Source organism: Carettochelys insculpta, chromosome 4 (assembly GCF_033958435.1).
Source record: "Carettochelys insculpta isolate YL-2023 chromosome 4, ASM3395843v1, whole genome shotgun sequence".
In the NCBI taxonomy this organism is placed as follows: Eukaryota; Metazoa; Chordata; order Testudines; family Carettochelyidae; genus Carettochelys; species Carettochelys insculpta.
Genome location: NC_134140.1, coordinates 60,030,757 through 60,051,600, shown reverse-complemented (window position 1 = coordinate 60,051,600; position 20,844 = coordinate 60,030,757). Strand labels below are relative to the sequence as shown.

Here is a 20,844-nt window from a genome sequence, read left to right as displayed (position 1 = left end):
ATTTATGAGCCAGGACTGAAGATTTTTTTGTTTGTTTGTTCATTTCTATAAGTCACAGTCCTGTTATGGAGATGATGCCTAGGGCATCTGCAATGCTCAGCAAATGCAATTTCTCCAGTAACTCTAGGGATGGCAGGTGCTGCTTCATCCTTTAAAAAGTTGTTCTATAACCATTGTCACATAAGCCCAACTATGCTGGCTGCGCTGCAGGAGAGACTATAGCTCCAAATTGGTAATGTCCTCTTTGGAAGAAAAAGTACCATTCTAGGCCAGGAACAACTTTGCCCTTAACATTTATAATCTACTGCTATTGAAAGGATTTGTAAAGTAAAACTCAGGAAATTGAACACAAAAAGCCTGTAAATATTTACAGTGTTTTCACTGTTAATGTTGCTTTTTATGTGTTTCTTTTTAAAAGCATTTTGCTAAGTGACTGCCTTTAAAAGTCAGATTCCTATTCACGAATGTACAAATGTTTCTTGGCAGACACAGTGGAAAAATGCCTCTAATTGGAGATGCTATCAAAAGAGATTTTTAAAAATATGCAAAATATCAAACATCACTGTTCTTGCCTCCTGACTCTGTTTCTGTATTTCATTGTTGGTTTTTAAATCTATGTTGCTGCTGTTGTGCACACTGTCTCTGCCATTCACTGGGAAAAAATGGGTTGAGAGCATTATGAAGTTTACACTGATTGCTCACATCTTCAGGGAACCAGATCCCTCCCTGTGACATTAAACAACTTATAAAACACTAGCAACAATCATTCCAGTCTCAGGAAGCTATTAATTTTCATCATTTTTATAATTTCACAGGTGTCAAGTCTTAATCCATTCTGCCTATAAATATTATATTACATAGGTCTGTACTGATTTGCTGGAGGCTAATTATTGATGGTTCACTACATTCTAATAAAATCTCCATCTCTTCTATGAAACAGAAGTGAAACAATGGAGTGAAGCTGCCTGCAGGATTACATGAGCGCCTTTCACAAATAATATGGAGAAGATATTGTGTTGCTTTCCTTCAGAGAGGTCACGATGAGCACAACAGATTTTTGGTACCAATTTTTTTGTCCCACTTGGCCACTTCTTTTGTTCACCTATATACTAACTTTTGCCACTAAGCATTACGCTTTGCTTAAGCATTAAATTCAACACCAAATAATAGAGTAAACCCTCAGGTTATGTGGGGGTTGCATTCCAGCAACCCCAGTGTAACTTGAATTTTTGTGCAAGTGCTGCCCAAGGGCTGGTCAGTTTCCTGGCTCCCAGAGTGGCAGGGAGCCAGGAACCAGGGTACAGCCTGATACCAGTCTCCCTGTGGTTTGCAGGACCAGGAAACTGACCAGTTCATGGCTGGTCAGCTTCCCAGTCCCACAAGCAGTGGGGAGCTGGGAACCAAATGGACTCACAGGCCAGCCCTCTAGCGGCAACCCCAGATGTGGTTGCCACTTGGTTCCCATCTCCCCACCACTTGTGGGACCTGAGAAACTGACCAGGTCATGGCTGGTCAGTTTCCTGGGTCCTGCAAGCAGAGGAGAGGGGAACCAAGCGGCAGCCTCACCTGGGGCTGCCACTGGGGGCTGGACTGAGAGTCCAGCTGCTTCCCAGCATGGGGTTGCAGGTCTCCCCACCCCCAGCTGGGTACACTGCAGCTGGCTCTTCCACCCAGGTGCTGCCCTGCTGGCTTCCAGCTGCAGGGCTGCGGGCCTCCCCACCCCCCAGGGCACTGATCCCCCCCTCCCCACAACCCCCTCATGTAAATGTGAGATAAGTGCATTTCAGATGTGTGTATCTTGAGGAGTTACTGTATACAGACTGCTCTGGATGTCTTAAACAATTTCCTCATGGCCCTGTCCCTGGCCAGGCCAGAAGGTAAGAGCCACCCAGGGAACCTGGGCCATCGTAGGGAGTTCTGGACTTTTCCTTAGCCTTGGGGCTGACAGCAGCCCCCGAGCTGTGTTCTGCCCCTTGGGGCATGGTGTCCAAGGCAGCTAGAAGATCTCGGGCTTCTCATAGTGGACTGAGCTCCTTGGGCAGTTCTTATTAGGGCCCAGCTCTGAATTCCATCCTGGCTGGGAGACGGGGCCTTGAGGGGAAGAGGAAGAGCAGGGGATGAGGCATGGAGGGGATGTGGATGAGGAAGGGGCAGAGCCCCATGGTGAGGAGTGCCCAAGGCCAACCTCAGGTCCTCCATACTAAGAGGCTGGTGCTGTCTCTGTGTCTCAGGCAACCATGGAATGGTACTGTAGGGACTCCACTTCCGGGTGATGAAATCGATTGTCTGTGGAGTTTCTAATGAATTGCTTCAAGACAGACTGGAATGGAAGAGAAGGACTCTAAGCACCATCCTGTGCCAATGGGACTAAGGCTAGAAGATGAGGGTGTTTGTAATACATGTCTATTATAAGCTTCAAGAGGAGTCAATGCAGATAGGAACTCTGTGAAAGGAAATCCTGTAGTTGGTGTACTATGCCACTTATTCCCCCTTTCCTTGACCATTGTGTAGTCATTTAAACTTAATCATAGAATTGTGGACTGGAAGGGACCTTGAGAGGCCAACCAGTCCACCCCCATGCATTCATTTCAGAACTCGGGCAAAATGCCACCACTCTTTTTTCAGGTAGCATGTTGTGCCCACTTTGCATAAATGCAAATGACTACATGCAGTACAAGGCAGTGGATGATCAAGCCTGTGATATTCATGAGTGAGTTCTTTGGGGCCAGGGCAGTACCATTTTTCTTACTTCCTAGCTTTTGGGAGTGTTTTGTTTCCCAAAGCCCAGCTTTTATATCAATGCAACATCCTACACCATCCCCTTCAAGTGGTCAGATAAACTAAATGTGTGCATAGTTACTTAGTTTTGTGTTGACATATACAGATACATTCACATTAACGAACAATAATGATGTCAGTGGTTTCTAAAGGCAACTAGACTGACTAGGGCCTATTTGCCATAGGTAATGTGTTACGAGTAGATCTTGAGGAGCGCTCTTAAAGAAAGAGCAGTGGCACGGTTCACTAAAGGCATTCCATGCATGAAGGGTGGCCTATGGTTAAGCATGTGAGCTTGAGACTGACACCACTGGCTCAGAATCAAAAGGACATATGTTGACACTGTCAGATACAAGAATAGATAAGCCGAAAAAGGCTAAAGTGTGAAGGGCCTTAGAGGTAAGACCAAGAAGCTTACGGAAAAGGGGGCTACAGGAAGAGATTCAAGGGGAGGGAATGATGTAGTCACAATAATAGGCCTGGAAGATAGTTTTAGCAGTAGTAGTTTAAATGGACTTGAGGGAATCAGGTGAATGGATGAGAAGACTACACTAGCAAGGGTGCAAGATGATAAAGGCCTAGTAGAGAGCTTTGCTGATGTGGACAGAGATAAAACTGGATCACAGAAATATTATGGAGGCAGATGACATAAGATCTGTATGCAGTTAGAATCTGAAGGCAGAGAGAGAGGAAAGAGCCAAAGACTCCCAGCCATGGACCCAATGGACACGGGAAGCATTGTGCCCCTTCGCGGCATGCTGTTGCAATTCCTGTGTAGGGATTGTAGGACAGGGTCCCAAATGTGGATGTCCTCCTAAACATCACACTGCTTCTCAGACTGCAAGTAGAGATGTTTAATCCAAGGAGAGTCATAGCTGCAAACTCGTATGTCTTTGCGAAAGAGATGCAACCAGATTACAAGCTAATAGCCTTTAAAATTAATCCATTTGTAACTATGAAAGTTACACATTTGTAAGTTCTCCTGAGTGTCATGAAACACATCTTAAGTTTTCAGTGCAAAAAATCTTGAAATCTGATCTTAGGACGTGGGTCAAAACCAAATCCCGACTTCTGCATGCCCATGGAGCAGGAGTGTGGTTAGAGTCAGAAGCACAGTGTCAGGCTCAACTCTACAGCTTTGCTTCTTCAACAAACTTGAAACTTCAGTTAACAGCGCTTAAGAGATGGCTTTGATCACAACTATATCAAAATGGGAAACTAGACCACATTTGTCTGATCATTTCAGCAGTAGCTTGAACAAGGAAACCTTTGTTACTTTTAAAAGTTATATTGAACTTCGGAACTGCTTACATGCGATCTTGTCTCCTTCAGTGCCATCCAGTGGAATTAGTGTGAAATATCACTGGTATGCAAACAGTCGAAAGAAATGTAGTTTTCCCAACAACCCAAGTTTATCTTCAGTATGTGCTGTTCATGGCAGGTAAACTGCAAGTTGTCAGGGCTTTTGGTATAACACTGACAAGCAGAACCATGATTTTCTGTAGCAATAATTTAAATTATACCTGACATCTTTGCCTGGAGTCCCAGTCTCTATAGCATTTCTAAAATAGCTATTTGTGTCCATAAAATATGTGGCACATACAAAATTCATGATGGTACAGTGTGGTATAAAGACTGAATAGCATTCATTTGTATAATGCAGCCACCCCCAACTCTTGCAAACAAAATATTAGTTATTTTTCTCTCCCTACAAGGTCTGGGCAGTTTTACTGAAGGAACTAAGAGGTCCAGATGTACAGGTACTCTTAACCTCATCTATTACATGAATATAGAGAATACAAAAAAGTAAGGTATCCTATAAAGGTTTTATCCTTGGCTGTAGCTAGATTGCTGAGAACCGCGGGCAAAAGATATGCAAATTGTTTGCTGCATTTGCATATCTCTTGCTGATAGTTCTGTCAAGAGAGGTTTTCCCAACATTTGGCCCATCCACATGTGGCCAAATGTTGGGAAAACCCCTTCTACCAAGACATCCCTTCTTCCTCATGGAAAAAGGAATACAGGGATATTGGCAGAACGCTCCTGACTTGGCAAACTTCTGGGAAGAAACCTCCAGTCTCCCAAGAGTAGCCTGCAGTTTAGACATAGACCCACTGAGATAGCCAGGATCCGGGAAAGAACTAGGAATCTGAACCCCAAAGCATAAGAAATTGAATCAAGTGATTGTATACATTATTATTATACCATAAAAATGTATTGAGCAAGGTATCATACAAAAACTGGTAACATGTTGGTCATGAAAATCAACCAGCATCTGAAGAAGTGAGTCTGTCCTCATGAAAGCTCATGCTCAAAACTTTTCTGTTAGTCTATAAGGTGCTACAGGACCCTTCGTTGCTGTTAAAAATCATCCAGTGATGTATGCATGAGCCGTGTACAAAGAGTTATATATACAGTAAACTCTTTCATATCCAGCATTCTATCATCCAGAACTTTCAAATAACTGGCATTTTAACCATAAGTAAGTTTAGTTACATTTTCCACAAGTACAATATAGTGAAAGTAAATAGAGATAAATACAGCAAATGCAGTATAAGTTTACAGTGTACAATGCTCTTGCTGGTAAACAAAATACTCTGCATACAATTTTGGTTGTTTCTTAATATCTAATCTTGTTTTTCTTTAGTGTTATGAATTGCAAGGTATACATCTCTTATCCAGAATACTTGAATATCCAGTAACCTTCCAGTCCCGGGGTTGATGGATATGAAAGAGTTTACTGTATGTCCTTCAAATATGTTTGAGAGGTCGTGTATACATCAAGGCTGCCCCAGGCAAAGGAAAGTGGATTCCTCTCACTGACATGCTTTATTAGAGGCAAAGGCTAATGCTAGTACATGTACGTGTAAATTAAACAAAACAATCAAGCTAACCAGCAATAGTGGAAGGAGCCTGGAAAGCTCACTGTGTGTGTGTGTGTGTGTGTGTGTGTGTGTGTGTGTGTGTGTGTGTGTGTGTGTGTGTGTGTGTGTGTGTGAGAGAGAGAGAGAGAGAGAGAGAGAGAGAGAGAGAGAACTTGCACTCAAGGAAGACTTCCTGACTCTTGAGGCAGAGACCAAGGGCTCTGGTCACATTAGGGAAGTAGAAAGATGTTTGTTATCCATCATTTAAAGGACATAGGACACAACACTCCCTTAGACCATGAATCCTAGATTGCCTAGCCCAGAAAGGGTAACTGGATGTAAGTAAGAAAACTGCTTGAGCAAAGACTGTAACATGTTTAAATTAAATTTTAGACACTAGGAAACCTCATCAATTTTCATTTGTAAGTATGATTTAAGCAACAATTTTCTCTTGCTTATTATCACTTAAATCTTTTCTCTTCACTAACATACTTGTTACAACTCAGTGCTGGTTACTAACCTGAAGTGTGTCTTCAGCTAGCCAACAGGTTGGTGTATACGCAGCCTCTTTGGAGGCAGCAGAGATTAATTTCTGTGAGCGTCACAGTGAGAGGGAATGGACACTGCAGAGAGATGTCTGATGCAAGCTTTAGCCTGGCAGAGTCTCAAGGAGTGTGTTGATGATGTGTGGCAGGGACATGATGCACTCTAAGCATCAACAAAGCTCTCACCTGTTGAGGCAAAAGGGTGACGTAGGGTATATCTACGCTGCAATAAAAAAACCCTGCTGCACCAAGTCTCAGGGTGAGTGACTTGTGATTGTGGGATTTGGGCTGTAGGACTAAAAATTGCACTGGTGACATTTGCGCTCAAACTGGAACCTCAACTCTGAGACGCTCTTCCCAGTGGGGTTTCACAGTCTGGGCTCCAAACCAAACCTGAACAGCTACTCTGCAATTTATAGCTTGACAGTTCAAGCCCTGTAAACCCAAACCAGTTGACCTGGCCAGACACAGCCATAGCCTCATTCTTTTATTGCGGTGTAGGCATACCCACAATGGCTTGTGGTTGTAGATGTCTCCTTGTTCCAATTTTGTCAGAGAGAATTTTCTTGCCCTTGATCTTATTCCTAATTCCTGTTGGGATACAGTAATCTCATTCTCCCCATTTTAATATTTGGATTAGGAATCTTTGGACCTTATCACTTATTTCTTAGTTTCTTTTCCTCTAATGTACATTAACGTTCTATCTGTAAACCCTTTAGAGGCGACCTACATGGAAAAAAATTGGTCTTGTCCTCTTTTTTGTTTCTTTATGATGTACAAAGCTTATTACAGAAAAATATATAGGCTCATATAAAAAGTAGCATCTTATTTTTCCCATACAGATTCAAGTTACAAACTTAAGCTTTTTGTTTACTTTTGCTAACTCAAACTCAAATGACAAATGAGCATTGGGAAGACGGGATGTCTTTGTCATGGATTGAAATCCCTTGCTCCCAATGCATGGGGGACTGGTACTCTGCCCAACTTGGTTTACAAATAAGTTACGCAGGTAGACTGCCAAAATGAGATTGCTCATAATAGAAGGTGCAATGTTCAGAATGTGATTCTGCTGCCACTTGATTCTACTGGGCTCCATTCATTTGTCTTCCCTTTGGGGCTTCAGTAAGTCGATAGGCTCAACTCGGCTCCTTGGGATTGCCTTTGCCTTGACTGGTGGAAAACAACGTGGAATTTTCTAAACGTCCTTCACTTCCGGCACTAAGATAAGACCTCACTCACAGTAGCAGCTGGGTGAGCTTCCCTCTCCTAGTCACTTGGCCTGTGAGTTCACACCTCATTGAGATGAATGTGGTACAGCACACCTTTCAGAGCCATTGTTTCAGACTTACTGCACTTTTGTTTTATTTATAAACAACAGTTACAGACCTGCTTTTAAAAACAAACAAAATGAAAAACAAAATCTGAGACTGAAGAACAAGATAATATCTTCAAAGTGCTGGTGCAGGAATGGTCATCTCTGCCTCTTTCTTATCTGTGCAAGTTTCTCCAACAGCAAGACTTAAAAAAAATTCTACTTTGGAGAATTCCACAAAGAATTGCCTGTTTTCATAATAGTCACTATGTCCCATTATTCCCCATAACACTGAAGTTCTGCTTCGTGATGATGACCACTACTTCCATCTATCTGCTCCTTCCACTGACCTCCCTAACTCTTGACAGCACAAGGAGCCAGCTTCTTCCTTAAGGGCAGTGTATAAGTGCTTGTAAGGGGTTTGCCCCTTCCAGGGCAGGGGAAGGTCACAGCACTGCCCCGGTTCAGGTCAGGGCAGCAGTCACTATGGAGCTCAGCTCCTTTCAACAGAAGGGGCCGTAACGTGGGAATCCAGACCACAATACACTGACATAAGCTCAGGGGAGGCAATCCCTGGACTACTTCCCATTTCCATCTCCATTGGCATTGGGTCCCACTCCAGGTTATCAGGGAGGTCGGGCAAGTCCACATCCTTCAGGTAGCAGGCAGATGGCAGGTCTGGAGACTCGAGCAGTTCTGGGTCTTCCTGGTAGCAGGCCCACAGCAGGCCAGGGGCCTCAAGTAGATTTAGGCCCTCCAGGTAGTGATCCAGCATCAGGTCAGGGGGCTCGGGTGGATGTGGGCCCTCCAGGTGGCAGGCCCTCAGGCCCAGACACTCCCAGGTCTTCTGAGTAGCTGGCTGCTCTGATCCAACCCTGGAGGAGCATCCTGACCTGAGCAGTACCAGCCTCCACTCCTCAGGCTTCTCATCTCAGTCACAGACTCCTTGTCCAGCCAATTCCAGTTCCCCGGTCCCAACTTCTTCCTGCATTGTGTCTCCCCCTCTTCCACTCACTGGCTCCCAGTACCAGTCTCTTTCCCTAGGCTCCTCATCCAATCTCAGTGTTCTCTTCCTGACTCCTTAACTTGTTCCATACGCTTTTGCCCAGCCAGTCCCAGTTTTCTTGCTCCATGCCAGGTCTTTGACAGATCTGACTCTCTTCCCCACTGTTTCATTCACTTTCTCCCCGGTGTCTTGTCCAGCCAGTCCCAGTGTCCACTCTTTCCCCCATCCCTTAATTCACTGGGTTCCACTGGTTGCCTTTCCAACCTGCCCCCGTGCATTTCCTTCTCTAGCTGCCAGTCCCAGCCTCCCCGGCTCATGGTGTCCTTTCTTAGTCACTCTCACTTCCAATTCTTATCTGCCAGCTCTTCATTCAGTCGGTCTCCTTATCCTACCCCTCACTGGCCCAAGGCTAAGTTTTCTCATTCAATCTCGGTTTCTCTTCTCTCACGTCTCCCATCCCCTGCCGGCTTCTTCTCGCATTCTCTTTGGACAGCCAGTCCCATTTCTCCCCCCACACACCTCAGCTTCTTGGCAGATGTGTCTCTCCTTTTATTTTGCCCTAGTTTCCCCACTTCAGCGCCACATCTAAATGTATTGTACACAAAAGATTGTTTAAAGCAACCAGGAAGGTGTTAAGAACATTCACACAGGGAAAACATTCAGCTAAGCCTTCATTTCTCTCTCTAATTTTATCCTTTAAGCTTGCACTATGTGGTTCTTGATTATGATGAAAGCTTACAACAGAGGGTGATTTTACACTCCAGAGCTGTGTACAGTGATGCAAGAGGGAAGTAAGAACACACTAGTATTCTTCACCCCAAATTTCCATCTGCTGATGGGATTAAATAAAGTCCTTGATGCTGTTTTAACAAGCATTTCTTTTTTGTATTGAGGATTCTTTGAGGACATGGTATCTAATAAAATTCCATGGGCTGAGACAATTAGATTAGGAGATTGTAAATGAATGTTTCCAGGTTTTCTGGTCCATTGGCTGGCAGAAATGGGAGGGGGCGCACACCCCCACATGCTTCAGTAGAACTGAAATACACTGATGTCTCTTGCTTGACTGTGAGAATTTTGATGTGCTGCACGAATGCGAATGTGGAATGTGAATGCCATCTTGTGTAACAGGGAGACGTTGGTTACAATTTTGTTTTTCCTGGTGATGGTGTCAAGTTGCTTTTTTAACAGAATCCAACCTGGAGCTTTCATTTAAGTGCCTAATTATAATTACTTCTTTTCTCAAGGACCCACCCATGGATGATGCCCTGAGAATTTATTGCAGTGTGGTGATAAGAGCCTTTAGTTCTCGCCCTGCTGTGATAATAACTCTGAGCTCCTTTGCTGTGCAGACTGCTCATATTAAGATGTGTAAATAGTACCAGGACATATTCTGTACTATAAGGATAATATAATTGAACTCAATGGGGCAACTGCCCTATTCATTTCAGTGGGATTTTGTTTCACAGAAATAATTGGATCTGGCTACACTAGTTTCAGGCACAGAAATAAACTTTCCCGGTCTACAGCAAGGGAAGGTACACTGTTGTGACAATAGCCAGGGGAGGGTTTCAGCTGGAGATTTTAGTTTTGTTTTACCAATAGAAGCTATTATCAAGTCCCAAATAACACTAAAAATACCACCTTCAATGAGGTGTTTAAAACTGCTTTGCCTAGTGGGAACAAAAACGCCTTTTTATTCCGTATCTTGAAAATTAAACGCACAGTATTAGCACCATCAATGAGGTGTTTAGCTTCAGAAGTGCTTTCCCTGGTGAGAATGAAAGCATTGCTTGTTACTTTCTTTTCTTTTTTTATTAATAGCACATTATTTCTTTTCTCTCCTACGTGCGCTTCCTTAATTGACCTCAGCAGGGCCGACAGCCACCGTAGGCCCTGGGGCAAGTGGGGTGGAGGGGCCCAGCTCTGAGCCCCAGAAAGAGTAGGCCAAGGGCAGTCAGCAACACCTCAACCACTGCACTGGGGCCCCCACCTCCATGCCAGCTGCACACAGCTGGAGCAGTGCTCCTGCAGCATTGCGTGGCACTCCAACCACTGCCAAAGTAGCAGTGGCAGCAGCTGGAGCTCTGGGCTTAGGAGCAACTGCTTCCTTCCCTCTCCCTGGCTCCCTGCTTGGCAGGCCTGATTGACCTACAGCTATCTAAGACCCAATTCATCGTTGCCCTTCATCCATTTTGCACCAAAGAAGATACTATACTGAGTGCTTAATTTGTGCCAGGGCCTAAGCTTGGCAGTTCATAGGCCTGGCACCTCTGCCCTGCATCAGTTATGAAAGTAAAAAAAATGCGTGAGCCCCAGCACACCTTTTATTACAAATTAAACACTGTTTTCTGGGACAAAGAGATCACGTACAAGTAAAGCCCTTTCCCAGTGACAGTTACCTGCACTGAGTGACTCTACACCCAATCAGCATGAGCCTTCAACACAATAGATATTCCTGGAGCATGTCTGAAGTGTGAAGAACAGTCCTGTGCTCTACCTTTCCTAGCTGTCACAGTGTACTTTGGGACCAAGCCAACCGGTGTCCAACCAAACAAAATGGTCCTCAGTAGCTCCAGCACTGGGGAAATACAAGCTGCCTCCCACCACCAGGGAATTGATGAATTCTGCCAAATACTGAGTAACAAAGAACGGATTATAAAGCCATGTCTACAATAAACTTCGGTCAACACATTCCACTAGCATACACACACCAAAACATATACATTGCTCCTGTTCCTACATACCTGGCTGCTTGTGTGAGCGCTCCGCATGTTCACCAGAGGTGTAGTGTTGATGTGAAATGTGATGTACAATGAAGAGGTGCCCCCGTATGTTGCACACTGACATCTGGCATTTTGCATTTTGGGAACTTTTATGTAATTTGAAATGGAGCAAATATCGCTCACCCAGAAGTACAGGGGCCTATGATCCAAGTTCCCACCATGAGGCTTTTCCTATGCCATCATAGCACCCATATCTTATGAGTTCTGCACTTTTTAAAAATCCCACAAACACACATGGCACTTTTCATTCTCCAACATCTGACAAAAGAAAGAAAGAGCTCTGAAATATGCTCATGAACATTGCAGAGACAGGATCCACCATTTTTCTGTGTTTACAGACCCCTGGGAAGTACCACAACAACAGGAGACATGAGAATTTCTTGGAGGACAGTTGGCTGAAGGACACTGCAGAAAACAATTCAAGGTTGTTAGTGGCAATAACGTAGCACAGCAGATGGTAGAATGCCACTTCTGGGCCCAAAAAACAAGCATTAAGTGGAGGAATTGTATTATAACACAAGTTTAGGATGATGAACGGTGATGTGCTGAGCACTCAGACTTAAAGGCTGCATTGCTTAATCTGTTTGCCTAGCTTGTCCCAGCCTTCGAACACAGGGACACCAGAATAACAGCTGCATTGACAGTGGAGAAGCAAATCATAATTGGAAGCTTGCAATGCCAGACAGCTATCCATCAATGGGCAATCATTTTCAATTAGAAAATCCACAGCCAGGATATTGCCATATAAGTGTGTGGGATCATTAATCATCTTCTGTAACATGTGGCTGAGACTCCAGGATTTAAAAGGATGGATTTGTAGCAATCGGGTTTCCAGACTCTGGTGAGGCAATAACCAGCATGCAAATTGATATTTTGGCATCAGCCCATTTGCCACAGACTCCATCAGCAGAAAAGGCTACTTTTCTATCATAATGCAAACATTGGTGGACTATTGAGGATGTTTCACCACTGTCAATGTCGGCTGATCCGGGAAGGTGCATGAGGCGCACACCTGTAAGAACACAGGACTGTTCAGAAAGTTGCAAATAGGCCCGGTCTTTTTTTCCAGACCATTGGATTACCACTGGAAATGTTGAAATGCCAATTGCGATTCTAGGAGACCTAGCCTACCCTTTCCTCTTCGGGCTTATGAAGTTGAAGACTGGTCATCTCAGCAGTAAGAAGGACAAATTCAGCTATCAGTTCAGCAGCTGCAGAATGACTGATTTTTTTGGGGGTACATTGAAGGGACCCTGGTAGTATTCATTCATTAGATTGAATCTCAGTGACAAATATTATCCCTGTTTATATTATTTGTTGTGTCCCACAAAATATTTGTGAGGCAAAGGGGGAAAAGCTGCTGCCAGGGCAGTGGTGGAGCTTCCCATAACATTTTCATTGTACTTGCAAATTGACCTTCCCGCTTCTGAGTGCCTTTACACAGCACTTATTTCCAGCCCCAGCCATCATGAATATGGGCCTCTGGAGTGAGTGGGGGAGGGATGTGAGGAAGAATTTTGGTGACATGAAACAATAAAACTTTGGTTGAGTGAGGGCAATTGCATTATTTTCCAGACACTGGTAGTTTTAGTTGCTATCTCATCTAAGGGTCACAAAGGCACATAGGGCACAGCTGCTATTGGCATCCGTAAAACGCAGGGTGAGAGTGGGGAGGGAACAGTTGTATTAAGGGTTGTGAAGTGCACATAAACATTAGCAGGAAACTTAAACACTCTTCTTCAGAAAAGTTGTGTGCAGGGATCACAGCACTTTAACAAATAAGAAATCCTATCATATTTTTATTGCTTAGATATTAAAACTTGTTCTGCATAGAGATCACTAAAGATCATTGCCAATGCATTTCCCTGATATAAATTCTATGTAGGACCTGTTCATGTGTGTTTCCATCTGTGCATAAAAAAGTAGTAGGTGACTTTCTGAAAACAGATTATTTATGGGGTGTTCTATTTAATTTACCTTAAATCTGCAATACAAACTCTTTTTCAGGCCAATCCAACTATACATATGGATTTCAGGGAGGATTCAAACATGTGCTTTAAACTGAAATCTTGCTGCAGCCTTAGTTATAGACCAGTGCAGAACTGCTTCATTGTATGTTCTGATTAGCAGTGAAATACCTAATGCTGACATTATTTATAGCCAGGCTTCTAAAGTACCACTTCAAGATAGATTAGGTGGAGTTCTCATTTCTTAGAGTCAGTATTTTAAACTCTTCAGACACACATCACTGCATCAGTTACACTTGGATTGCACTTTGAAGGTTTTATTCATAACCTGGACAGCTGGAAACCTTTTAAAAATACAAAAACTCAGATTTTGGATCATAAAATGACATGTTGTAAAATACCAGTGGTTTGAGTAACTGGATTTATTTTAACCATCCCATTCAGGCTCATCCCAGAGTATCTATGCCTGTCCTACACTGCTCTGAAGGTTCCTTTTACTACCAGCATTATATAGCAGAGAGTGCATGTTTTGGAGACAGACTTCAGGTCTACTACAGAACAGCCTAGACGCAGGAGGTCTCTTGCTGCCTATCATTATCTGACATCTCAGGGAATGGCACCACCATTGTCCCCTGAAAGTTGTGCACTTGTGCTGCCACTCAGGTGAAATGCCAGATCTGCCCAGCTAATTAGTAGTGCTCACAGGTAGATTTGTGTTTTTCCTGGTAGTTTACATTCACACATGCTTTGCTGCCCATTGCAAAACTTATTCTTCACATGAAGGTAAAAGATTAGAGGGAACATTGGGAAACACCATTTTTTTCAATTTAGCTAACTGGCATCCACCAATCGGCCAATGATTTCATCCAGCACCACTCACACTGTTGCTTTCAGACCCCCTCATCTAATCCAGTGATTTTTCAACCTCTGGTCTATAGACCCCCTCTTCCCCACAAGCTCTGCAGACCTGGATGTCTAAGATTTAACTTCCGTTTGCAATTTTGTAAAGATGCACAAATGGAAACAACTGAACCCCACTGACCTAGCTCTCCCCCCCCCCCCCAACCACCCCAAAGCCAACAAGCTCGTGGAGCAGACCCTGAGTGGAAAGCCAAAGGGCTGCCTTTCCGGGCCAGACGGCCTCGCCAGCATGGGGCCAAGCCACTCTGGATGCCCAGGCACAGCGGGAGACCCACGCGTCTCCAGGCACGGGGACAGGGAGGCCTTCCAAGCTCCTGCTCTGGGGGTGCGGCCAACAGACAGAAAGTCGGGACCCTTCCCCAGCCTAACGCTGACCCTCTCGAGAGCCCCCTCTGACCACCGCCCGCCCAGCACTGAGGCGCCACCGGTGACGTCATGATAACGCCCGGGCGGCTGGGCTATTTCTGAGGGGCAGTGCAGGCGGCCGCTTCCCTAGCAGCTGCCAGCACGTGGAAAAAGACGGCGCCCCCGGCGCGCGCCGCAGAGCACGCCGAGAAGGAAGCTGGCCGCTCGCCTGCCGCCCCGGAGGCTGCACCGGTAGTGAGGTCATAATGGACAGACGGAAGGAAGCGGCGGGTCGCCCGCACCCGTTGTTTTTGGGCCCCAGAGCGCTGCCCGCGCGCCGGCTGCTGCCACTCGAGGCGGGAGGGGGCCAGGCCCTGCCGGGGGCTGGGCTCGCGACGTGCGTGCAGGCAGGCAGCCACCGCGGGAGCGGCCTCAGCCGGGAGCGAGGCGGGCAGGCGCCGCGGGGGCGAGCCGCGAACATGGCGGAGGCCTCGGAGCCGCTGGGCCGCAGCCAGCAGGAGACGGCCTGGGTGGAGAAGCTGCGCGGGGACTGCGAGCCCGAGGGCCACTGGCGGCACCGCCGCGAGTTCCTGCTGCGCAACGCCGGGGGCCCGCCGGCCGGCGACAGCGGGACCCTGCAGCGCCTCGTTTCGCTCTCCATGGTGTGGGCCAACCACGTCTTCCTCGGCTGCCGGTGAGTGGGCTGGGGGTGGCCGGGCTCGGGCCGTCCCGCCAGGCTCGGGCCGCTTGCGGGTTGGAGAAGTGCTGAGCTCGCTCCCGTTGTCTCCCTTGCCCAGGTACCCTCTGTCGGTAATGGAAAAGGTGCTGGAAATGGCTGATGGCATCAAAGTGACCGATGCGCCCGCCCACACGACGAGAGATGAACTGGTTGCCAAGGTGAAGAAAAGAGGCATATCAAGTAGCAATGGTTAGCAGATCATAGATGTGAAAATCTAGAGTCTAGAAAAGCCATTTTCAGACGTTGAGAGTTTGCCTAGTTCCATCTTTGCTAATAAAGTGTTTGCTGAAATAACCAACTTCCCCCCCCAATAGTTTGATGTCAGCACAACCTCTCCTTTGTCTGTTTTGATGTTATATTCTTAAACACAAGTAAGGTATTTAGCTGTTTTAAGCGATAGTGTTTCTTTACTTGGCTCTTTTCAAATGTTTCTGAAAATATTTTAAAAGTATTGTTTAAATAGGTTTGTCAAGATCTGTGGTCTGACTTTGAACCCCATTATATTGTGCTCACAGTAGGCTTTTCTAGTAGAAATGACAGCCGTGTGTGAAACATATCAGCCTTTACATTCCTATTGGCTGTAGGTATGTTTTGTTTTAAAGAAATTCCTAAAAAGAAAATGATGTTTTGACTAGGAAGCAAAACAGAGGTGTCCAAGCCAGAACTTTGCATTTGAACCTTATATGTATATTTGTGTCCTTGCACCCAGTTACGTTTTACATCTCTGAGATTTAAATGTCCTGGAAATTCCAAGGTGACATTTGGACTCAGATTTCAAATGCTTGAGTTTGTGGGTGTTTAATGGTTCCCTTCCTTTCCAGATTGTTGTATACCTTTCAAGAGTCTGATATATCTTCCCTACACCAAGCTTCACCTCACTTAAACACTACTTGATTACAAGATCAGACATAAAAATACAAAAGCTTTAATATGTTGTAGACGAGTTAATGTACCACTTGGCAGAGCTCTGCCCAGAATTAAACATATCCTTGGTTGAGAGCCACCTGTTTAATCAATTTTAGGGCCAGAAGAGATTTTTGTTTGCTCTAATTTCTAGAAACTTTCAATCAATTTCCAGTAGACAAGGAGCTTACATGTCGTAGTTCTGGATTTAAGGACATAACTCTTATTTGTGTTTTTTAGAAGGGGTAGAGGAACCTTGCAAGAAACGAGCTGTTGACAAAAGCAGCAATTCTAAGAATGTTGGAAGTGATGCTAAGGTGACAAAGACAGAAATTTCCAAGGCGACAGAGAGCATGTTGCTGAAGAAGCAGGAAAAAGATTCTCGGAAAGATTCAGAGTGTTCACTTCCGTGTTCTAGCTCGAACCAAGAAAAGAGCACAGTGTCAGGAACGGGATTGGAAACAAAAGTAGCTAATTACGAAACCACTAAGAAGCATAATGTAACTTCAGCATCTGCTTCATCTGGAACGGAATCAAAAATGGATTGTCATTCAAATCCATCCATGGAAACTAAATCTGAAAATATGCTGCTACCTGAAAAGAAAAATGCATTGGCCACAGCCCCGCCGCCGGCCGCCAAGCCCGCCGCCTCCCAGGCCGGCGCCCCGCCACCGGCCGCCAAGCCCGCCGCCTCCCAGGCCGGCGCCCCGCCACCGGCCGCCAAGCCCGCCGCCTCCCAGGCCGGCGCCCCGCCACCGGCTGCCAAGCCCGCCGCCTCCCAGGCCGCCGGCGCTGGCAAGCCCGCCGCCTCCCAGGCTGGCGCCCCGCCACCGGCCGCCAAGCCCGCCGCCTCCCAGGCCGGCGCCCCGCCACCGGCCGCCAAGCCCGCCGCCTCCCAGGCCAGCGCCCCGCCACCGGCTGCCAAGCCCGCCGCCTCCCAGGCCGCCGGCACTGGCAAGCCCACCACCTCCCAGGCCAGCGCCTCGCCGCTGGCTGGCAAGCCCACCGCCCCGCCTCCGGCCGCCAAGCCCGCCGCCTCCCAGGCCGCCGGCGCTGGCAAGCCCGCCGCCTCCCAGGCCGCCGGCGCTGGCAAGCCCGCCGCCTCCCAGGCCGGCGCCCCGCCACCGGCCGCCAAGCCCGCCGCCTCCCAGGCCGGCGCCCCGCCACCGGCCGCCAAGCCCGGCAGCGCCCCGCCACCGGCCGCCAAGCCCGCCGCCTCCCAGGCCAGCGCCCCGCCACCGGCTGCCAAGCCCGCCGCCTCCCAGGCCGCCGGCACTGGCAAGCCCACCACCTCCCAGGCCAGCGCCTCGCCGCTGGCTGGCAAGCCCACCGCCCCGCCTCCGGCTTCCAAGCCTGCCACCTCCCAGGCTGGCGCCTCCCAGGCTGGCGCTCCACCGCTGGCTTCCAAGGCCAGCGCTTCGCAGACCAGCACTCTGCTGCTGACTTCCAAGACCAGTGCTCCACCGCCGGCTTCCAAGGCCGGCACTTCACAGACCAGCACTCTGCTGCCGGCTTCCAAGACCAGTGCTCCGCCGCCAGCTTCCAAGGCCAGTGCTTCACAGGCCAGCACCTCACCGCTGGCTTCCAAGTCCGGCACCCTGCTGCCAGCTACACAAGCCAGTGTGTCACAGGCTGGTACCCCACTGCCAGCTTCCAAGGCTAGCGCCCTGCCTCCGGCTTCCAAGGCCGGCTCCCAGGCCAGTGCTTTACAGGCTTTTACTCCAGTGGCTTCCAGGGGCGGCGTGCTTGCCAGCACTCCTTCAGCGCCTTCCAAGGTTAGTTCACTAGCCAGCGCTCTGCTGGCAGCTTCTAAAAGTGGCACCAAGACCAGCACTCTACCAGTGGCTTCCAAAAGCGGTTCACAGGCTAGTGAAAGTCCTGCTAAAGTATCATGGAAGCCATTAACAAATGAAGATGCAAAAGAAAGACAGCCTTTTTTCAACAGACTGTACAAATCAGTAGCCTGGAAACTGGTTGCTGTTGGTGGTTTTAGTCCCAATGTGAATCATGCAGAACTTTTAAACTCATCCATTCAGTCTGTGAAAGCCACTTTAGATGTGATTTTTGTTCCACTGAAGGAACTTACAGACTTGCCTCAAAATAAAAGCTCTCTAGAAAATATAGTTTGTGAACTGAGATGCAAGTCTGTTTATTTGGGTACTGGCTGTGGAAAAAGTAAAGAAAATGCCAAAGCTATAGCTTCAAGGGAAGCTTTGAAGTTATTTCTCAAGAAGAAAGTTATTGTAAAGATATGTAAAAGGAAGTACAAAGGACGTGAAATTGAAGATCTGGTACTTCTTGATGAAGAATCAAAACCCTCAAATTTACCTCCAGCTTTAAGACATCCGCAAGAGATCCTGTAAAACACACAAGAACTGAGGGGAGTTATCTTTGTATTCTGAAAATGTAGGCTTCCAGATATTTTGTATTTCTCAGTTTTGCAGAACAATTACATTTGTGTTCTTTCACGCGGTAGCAATTGTAAATAACTTAAGGATCACAAGAAGTGTGCATTTAAAGGTATGCCTTAATATAGAGCACACTATTGTGCTGTTTTATTTGCTATATAGTCTACCTAGGTCTTCTATTTTTAATTGAAAGATTAAGGTACAATTTGATTCAAGTGTAATAATTTTGTAATTCTTACAATTTGGGGGCAGTGTGTTCAGTTGTCTACTATGTCTTTTTAGCTGCATAGAAATGTATATAGGGACCATAGGTGGTAAATATCAATGAAAAGGTTGTCTGTTTGAAATTTGTTCCTCATGATGTTCACTATTAGTGTTGAAAAGAAATAAAATAGTTGGCTAGCTATTTTTATGAAAAGTTGTAACATTTTAAAGTTAATCCTAAAATATGTGACCCCATTTAACATTATTAAAATAGCATGTTGTCAATAAACAATCTCCAGGGTGATTTCAACCACCAAAAACTCATTAAGCAAATTAAATTTACATTTTGTGAAATACTGTTTACACTTTGTTTTTCAGATAAACATGGATTTCTATATAAACACATTTTATGACTGCTACTATTAAAAACAATAAACTTCTGGGATGTGTCCTCACTTTTAATATTTTGTTTTAGCTATTAAATGCTTTAAAACCAGACCATTTTGATAAATATTGGTAACCTCTTTTTTCAAAATGAATAATCTTTAGACATTAAAGTGAGTCAGGCGCATCTGTAAAAATGATCAACAGACCAGTACTTCTTTCTTTTGATATAATAATGTACACTGTCTTCAGTGTGGATGGGTTTCAGATTGTCGTTATTGTTGGTTCTTATTCTGATGCACAAGAGATACTAATGTAAAACTAGAGTAAAAATATTTTCCAATCAGTAATGGAATGTATGCTATTCGTACTCTACTGTCGTAAATTAAATATGAGGGCAGATGAAAATGCAAGTGCTTCTGTTGTCTTATGTGTGTGTTCTGAAACTCAGAATTGACTTTATACATCTTGAGTGTTTTACTTTGTTTACACACTTAGTGCTCACAGTAATATCAGAAAATTTCATACAAAGCTCAAGGAAAATCAGGGCCCTTTAGGTGCATCAGTCTGGAGAAATTGTATAAACAAGATATATAAAACACTGGCTGGTAAAAGTAAATGCTGAGCGCATATAGTTCATAGTGTTTTTCAATAGTGTGAGGAGTATCTCAACTTTAAAACAGTGACAGACACTTTTCCTGTGTAAAAATGATGCTTTCTTACTCCACAGAAACTCTGTATACCATCAGTATCTGATTCCACACCTATGTGTGTGTAGAACTAATGAAGTTGAGGCATAGTGTGCATGGTACACTTCAGTCCTGTGAATTGACAAAACTGAACTACTTTGTTTCCTTAATCTCTGTTGGTATTATAGAAGGCAGAAAGCAGTTAGGTGGTGAGTTTGCTAGACCAGATGGAAAAATCTACTTGCCATCAGACCACCTTGGAAGAGGATAAGAAAATGTACTGGAAGGATGGGGTAGTGTAGTGGGTAGCATAGTGGCTTTTGCTACTGGAGATATGGTTCACATTACTGCTTTGCCCACAGGCTTCGTTTCATCCTTTGATAAAGTAGATTTCTAAATAAGAAAGTAGTCAAGTTGCACTTTAAAGACTAACAAAACAGTTTATTAGGTGAGCTTTTGTGGGACAGACCCACTTCTTCAGACCATAGCCAGACCAGAACAGACTCAATATTTAAGGCACAGAGAACCAAAAACAGTAATCAAGGTGGACAAATCAGAAAAAAAATCAAGGTGATCAAATCAGAGAGTAGAGGGGCAGAAGGGTGGGGGTGTCAAGAATTAGATTAAGCCAAGTATGCAAATGAGCCCCTATTGTGATCCAGACAATTCCCATCCCGGTTCAGGCCACGTGTTAATGTGTCAAATTTGAATGTAAAAGAACGTTCAGCAGCCTCTCTTTCAAGATTTCTCAATATCTTTAAAGACTGACCTCTAATCTGTCTTAGTTTCCCATTTGTAAAAATGGGGTGATGGTACTTCTCTACTGCAGAGGATTGTTGTTAGAATAAATGTTAAAGATTATGAGGAGCTCAAATTCTATGGTAAAATCCTAAAAGTACCTGATCTCTAGATAAATGATTGTAATATATTACTGTGGTGGTTCTGTAGCTGCTTTGCACAATGAACTTATGTAGCTTTTGATTTCGGTAAGTG

At 45.5% G+C, this 20,844-nt stretch overlaps 1 protein-coding gene across 4 annotated transcripts; it reads left to right on the top strand.

Moving 5' to 3' along the window:
- The first annotated feature begins 14,796 nt into the window (after positions 1 to 14,796).
- CDKN2AIP (CDKN2A interacting protein) lies at positions 14,797 to 19,564 on the top strand. Of its 4 annotated transcripts, XM_074992965.1 has the most exons (4): positions 14,800 to 15,218; positions 15,322 to 15,452; positions 16,407 to 17,242; positions 17,276 to 19,564. In XM_074992965.1, the coding sequence occupies exons 1-4, from the start codon at positions 15,004 to 15,006 to the stop codon at positions 18,527 to 18,529; spliced, it is 2,436 nt and encodes an 811-aa protein (XP_074849066.1). In that variant the 5' UTR covers positions 14,800 to 15,003; the 3' UTR covers positions 18,530 to 19,564. The 4 variants fall into 4 exon arrangements, with proteins under 4 accessions (XP_074849069.1, XP_074849066.1, XP_074849065.1 ...); XM_074992968.1 differs by lacking the exon at positions 17,276 to 19,564 and having other exon boundaries at positions 14,797 to 15,218; positions 15,322 to 15,421; positions 16,407 to 16,544; XM_074992964.1 differs by having other exon boundaries at positions 16,407 to 19,564.
- The last annotated feature ends 1,280 nt before the right edge of the window (positions 19,565 to 20,844 follow it).

Excerpts from the sequence above, each read along its gene's own strand:
- CDKN2AIP (XM_074992964.1), top strand. The coding sequence starts at position 15,004 with ATGGCGGAGGCCTCGGAGCCGCTGGGCCGCAGCCAGCAGGAGACGGCC. Across the intron at positions 15,219-15,321 it reads CACGTCTTCCTCGGCTGCCG|GTACCCTCTGTCGGTAATGG; the intron begins GTGAGTGGGCTG and ends TCCCTTGCCCAG. Across the intron at positions 15,453-16,406 it reads AGGCATATCAAGTAGCAATG|AAGGGGTAGAGGAACCTTGC; the intron begins GTTAGCAGATCA and ends TGTGTTTTTTAG.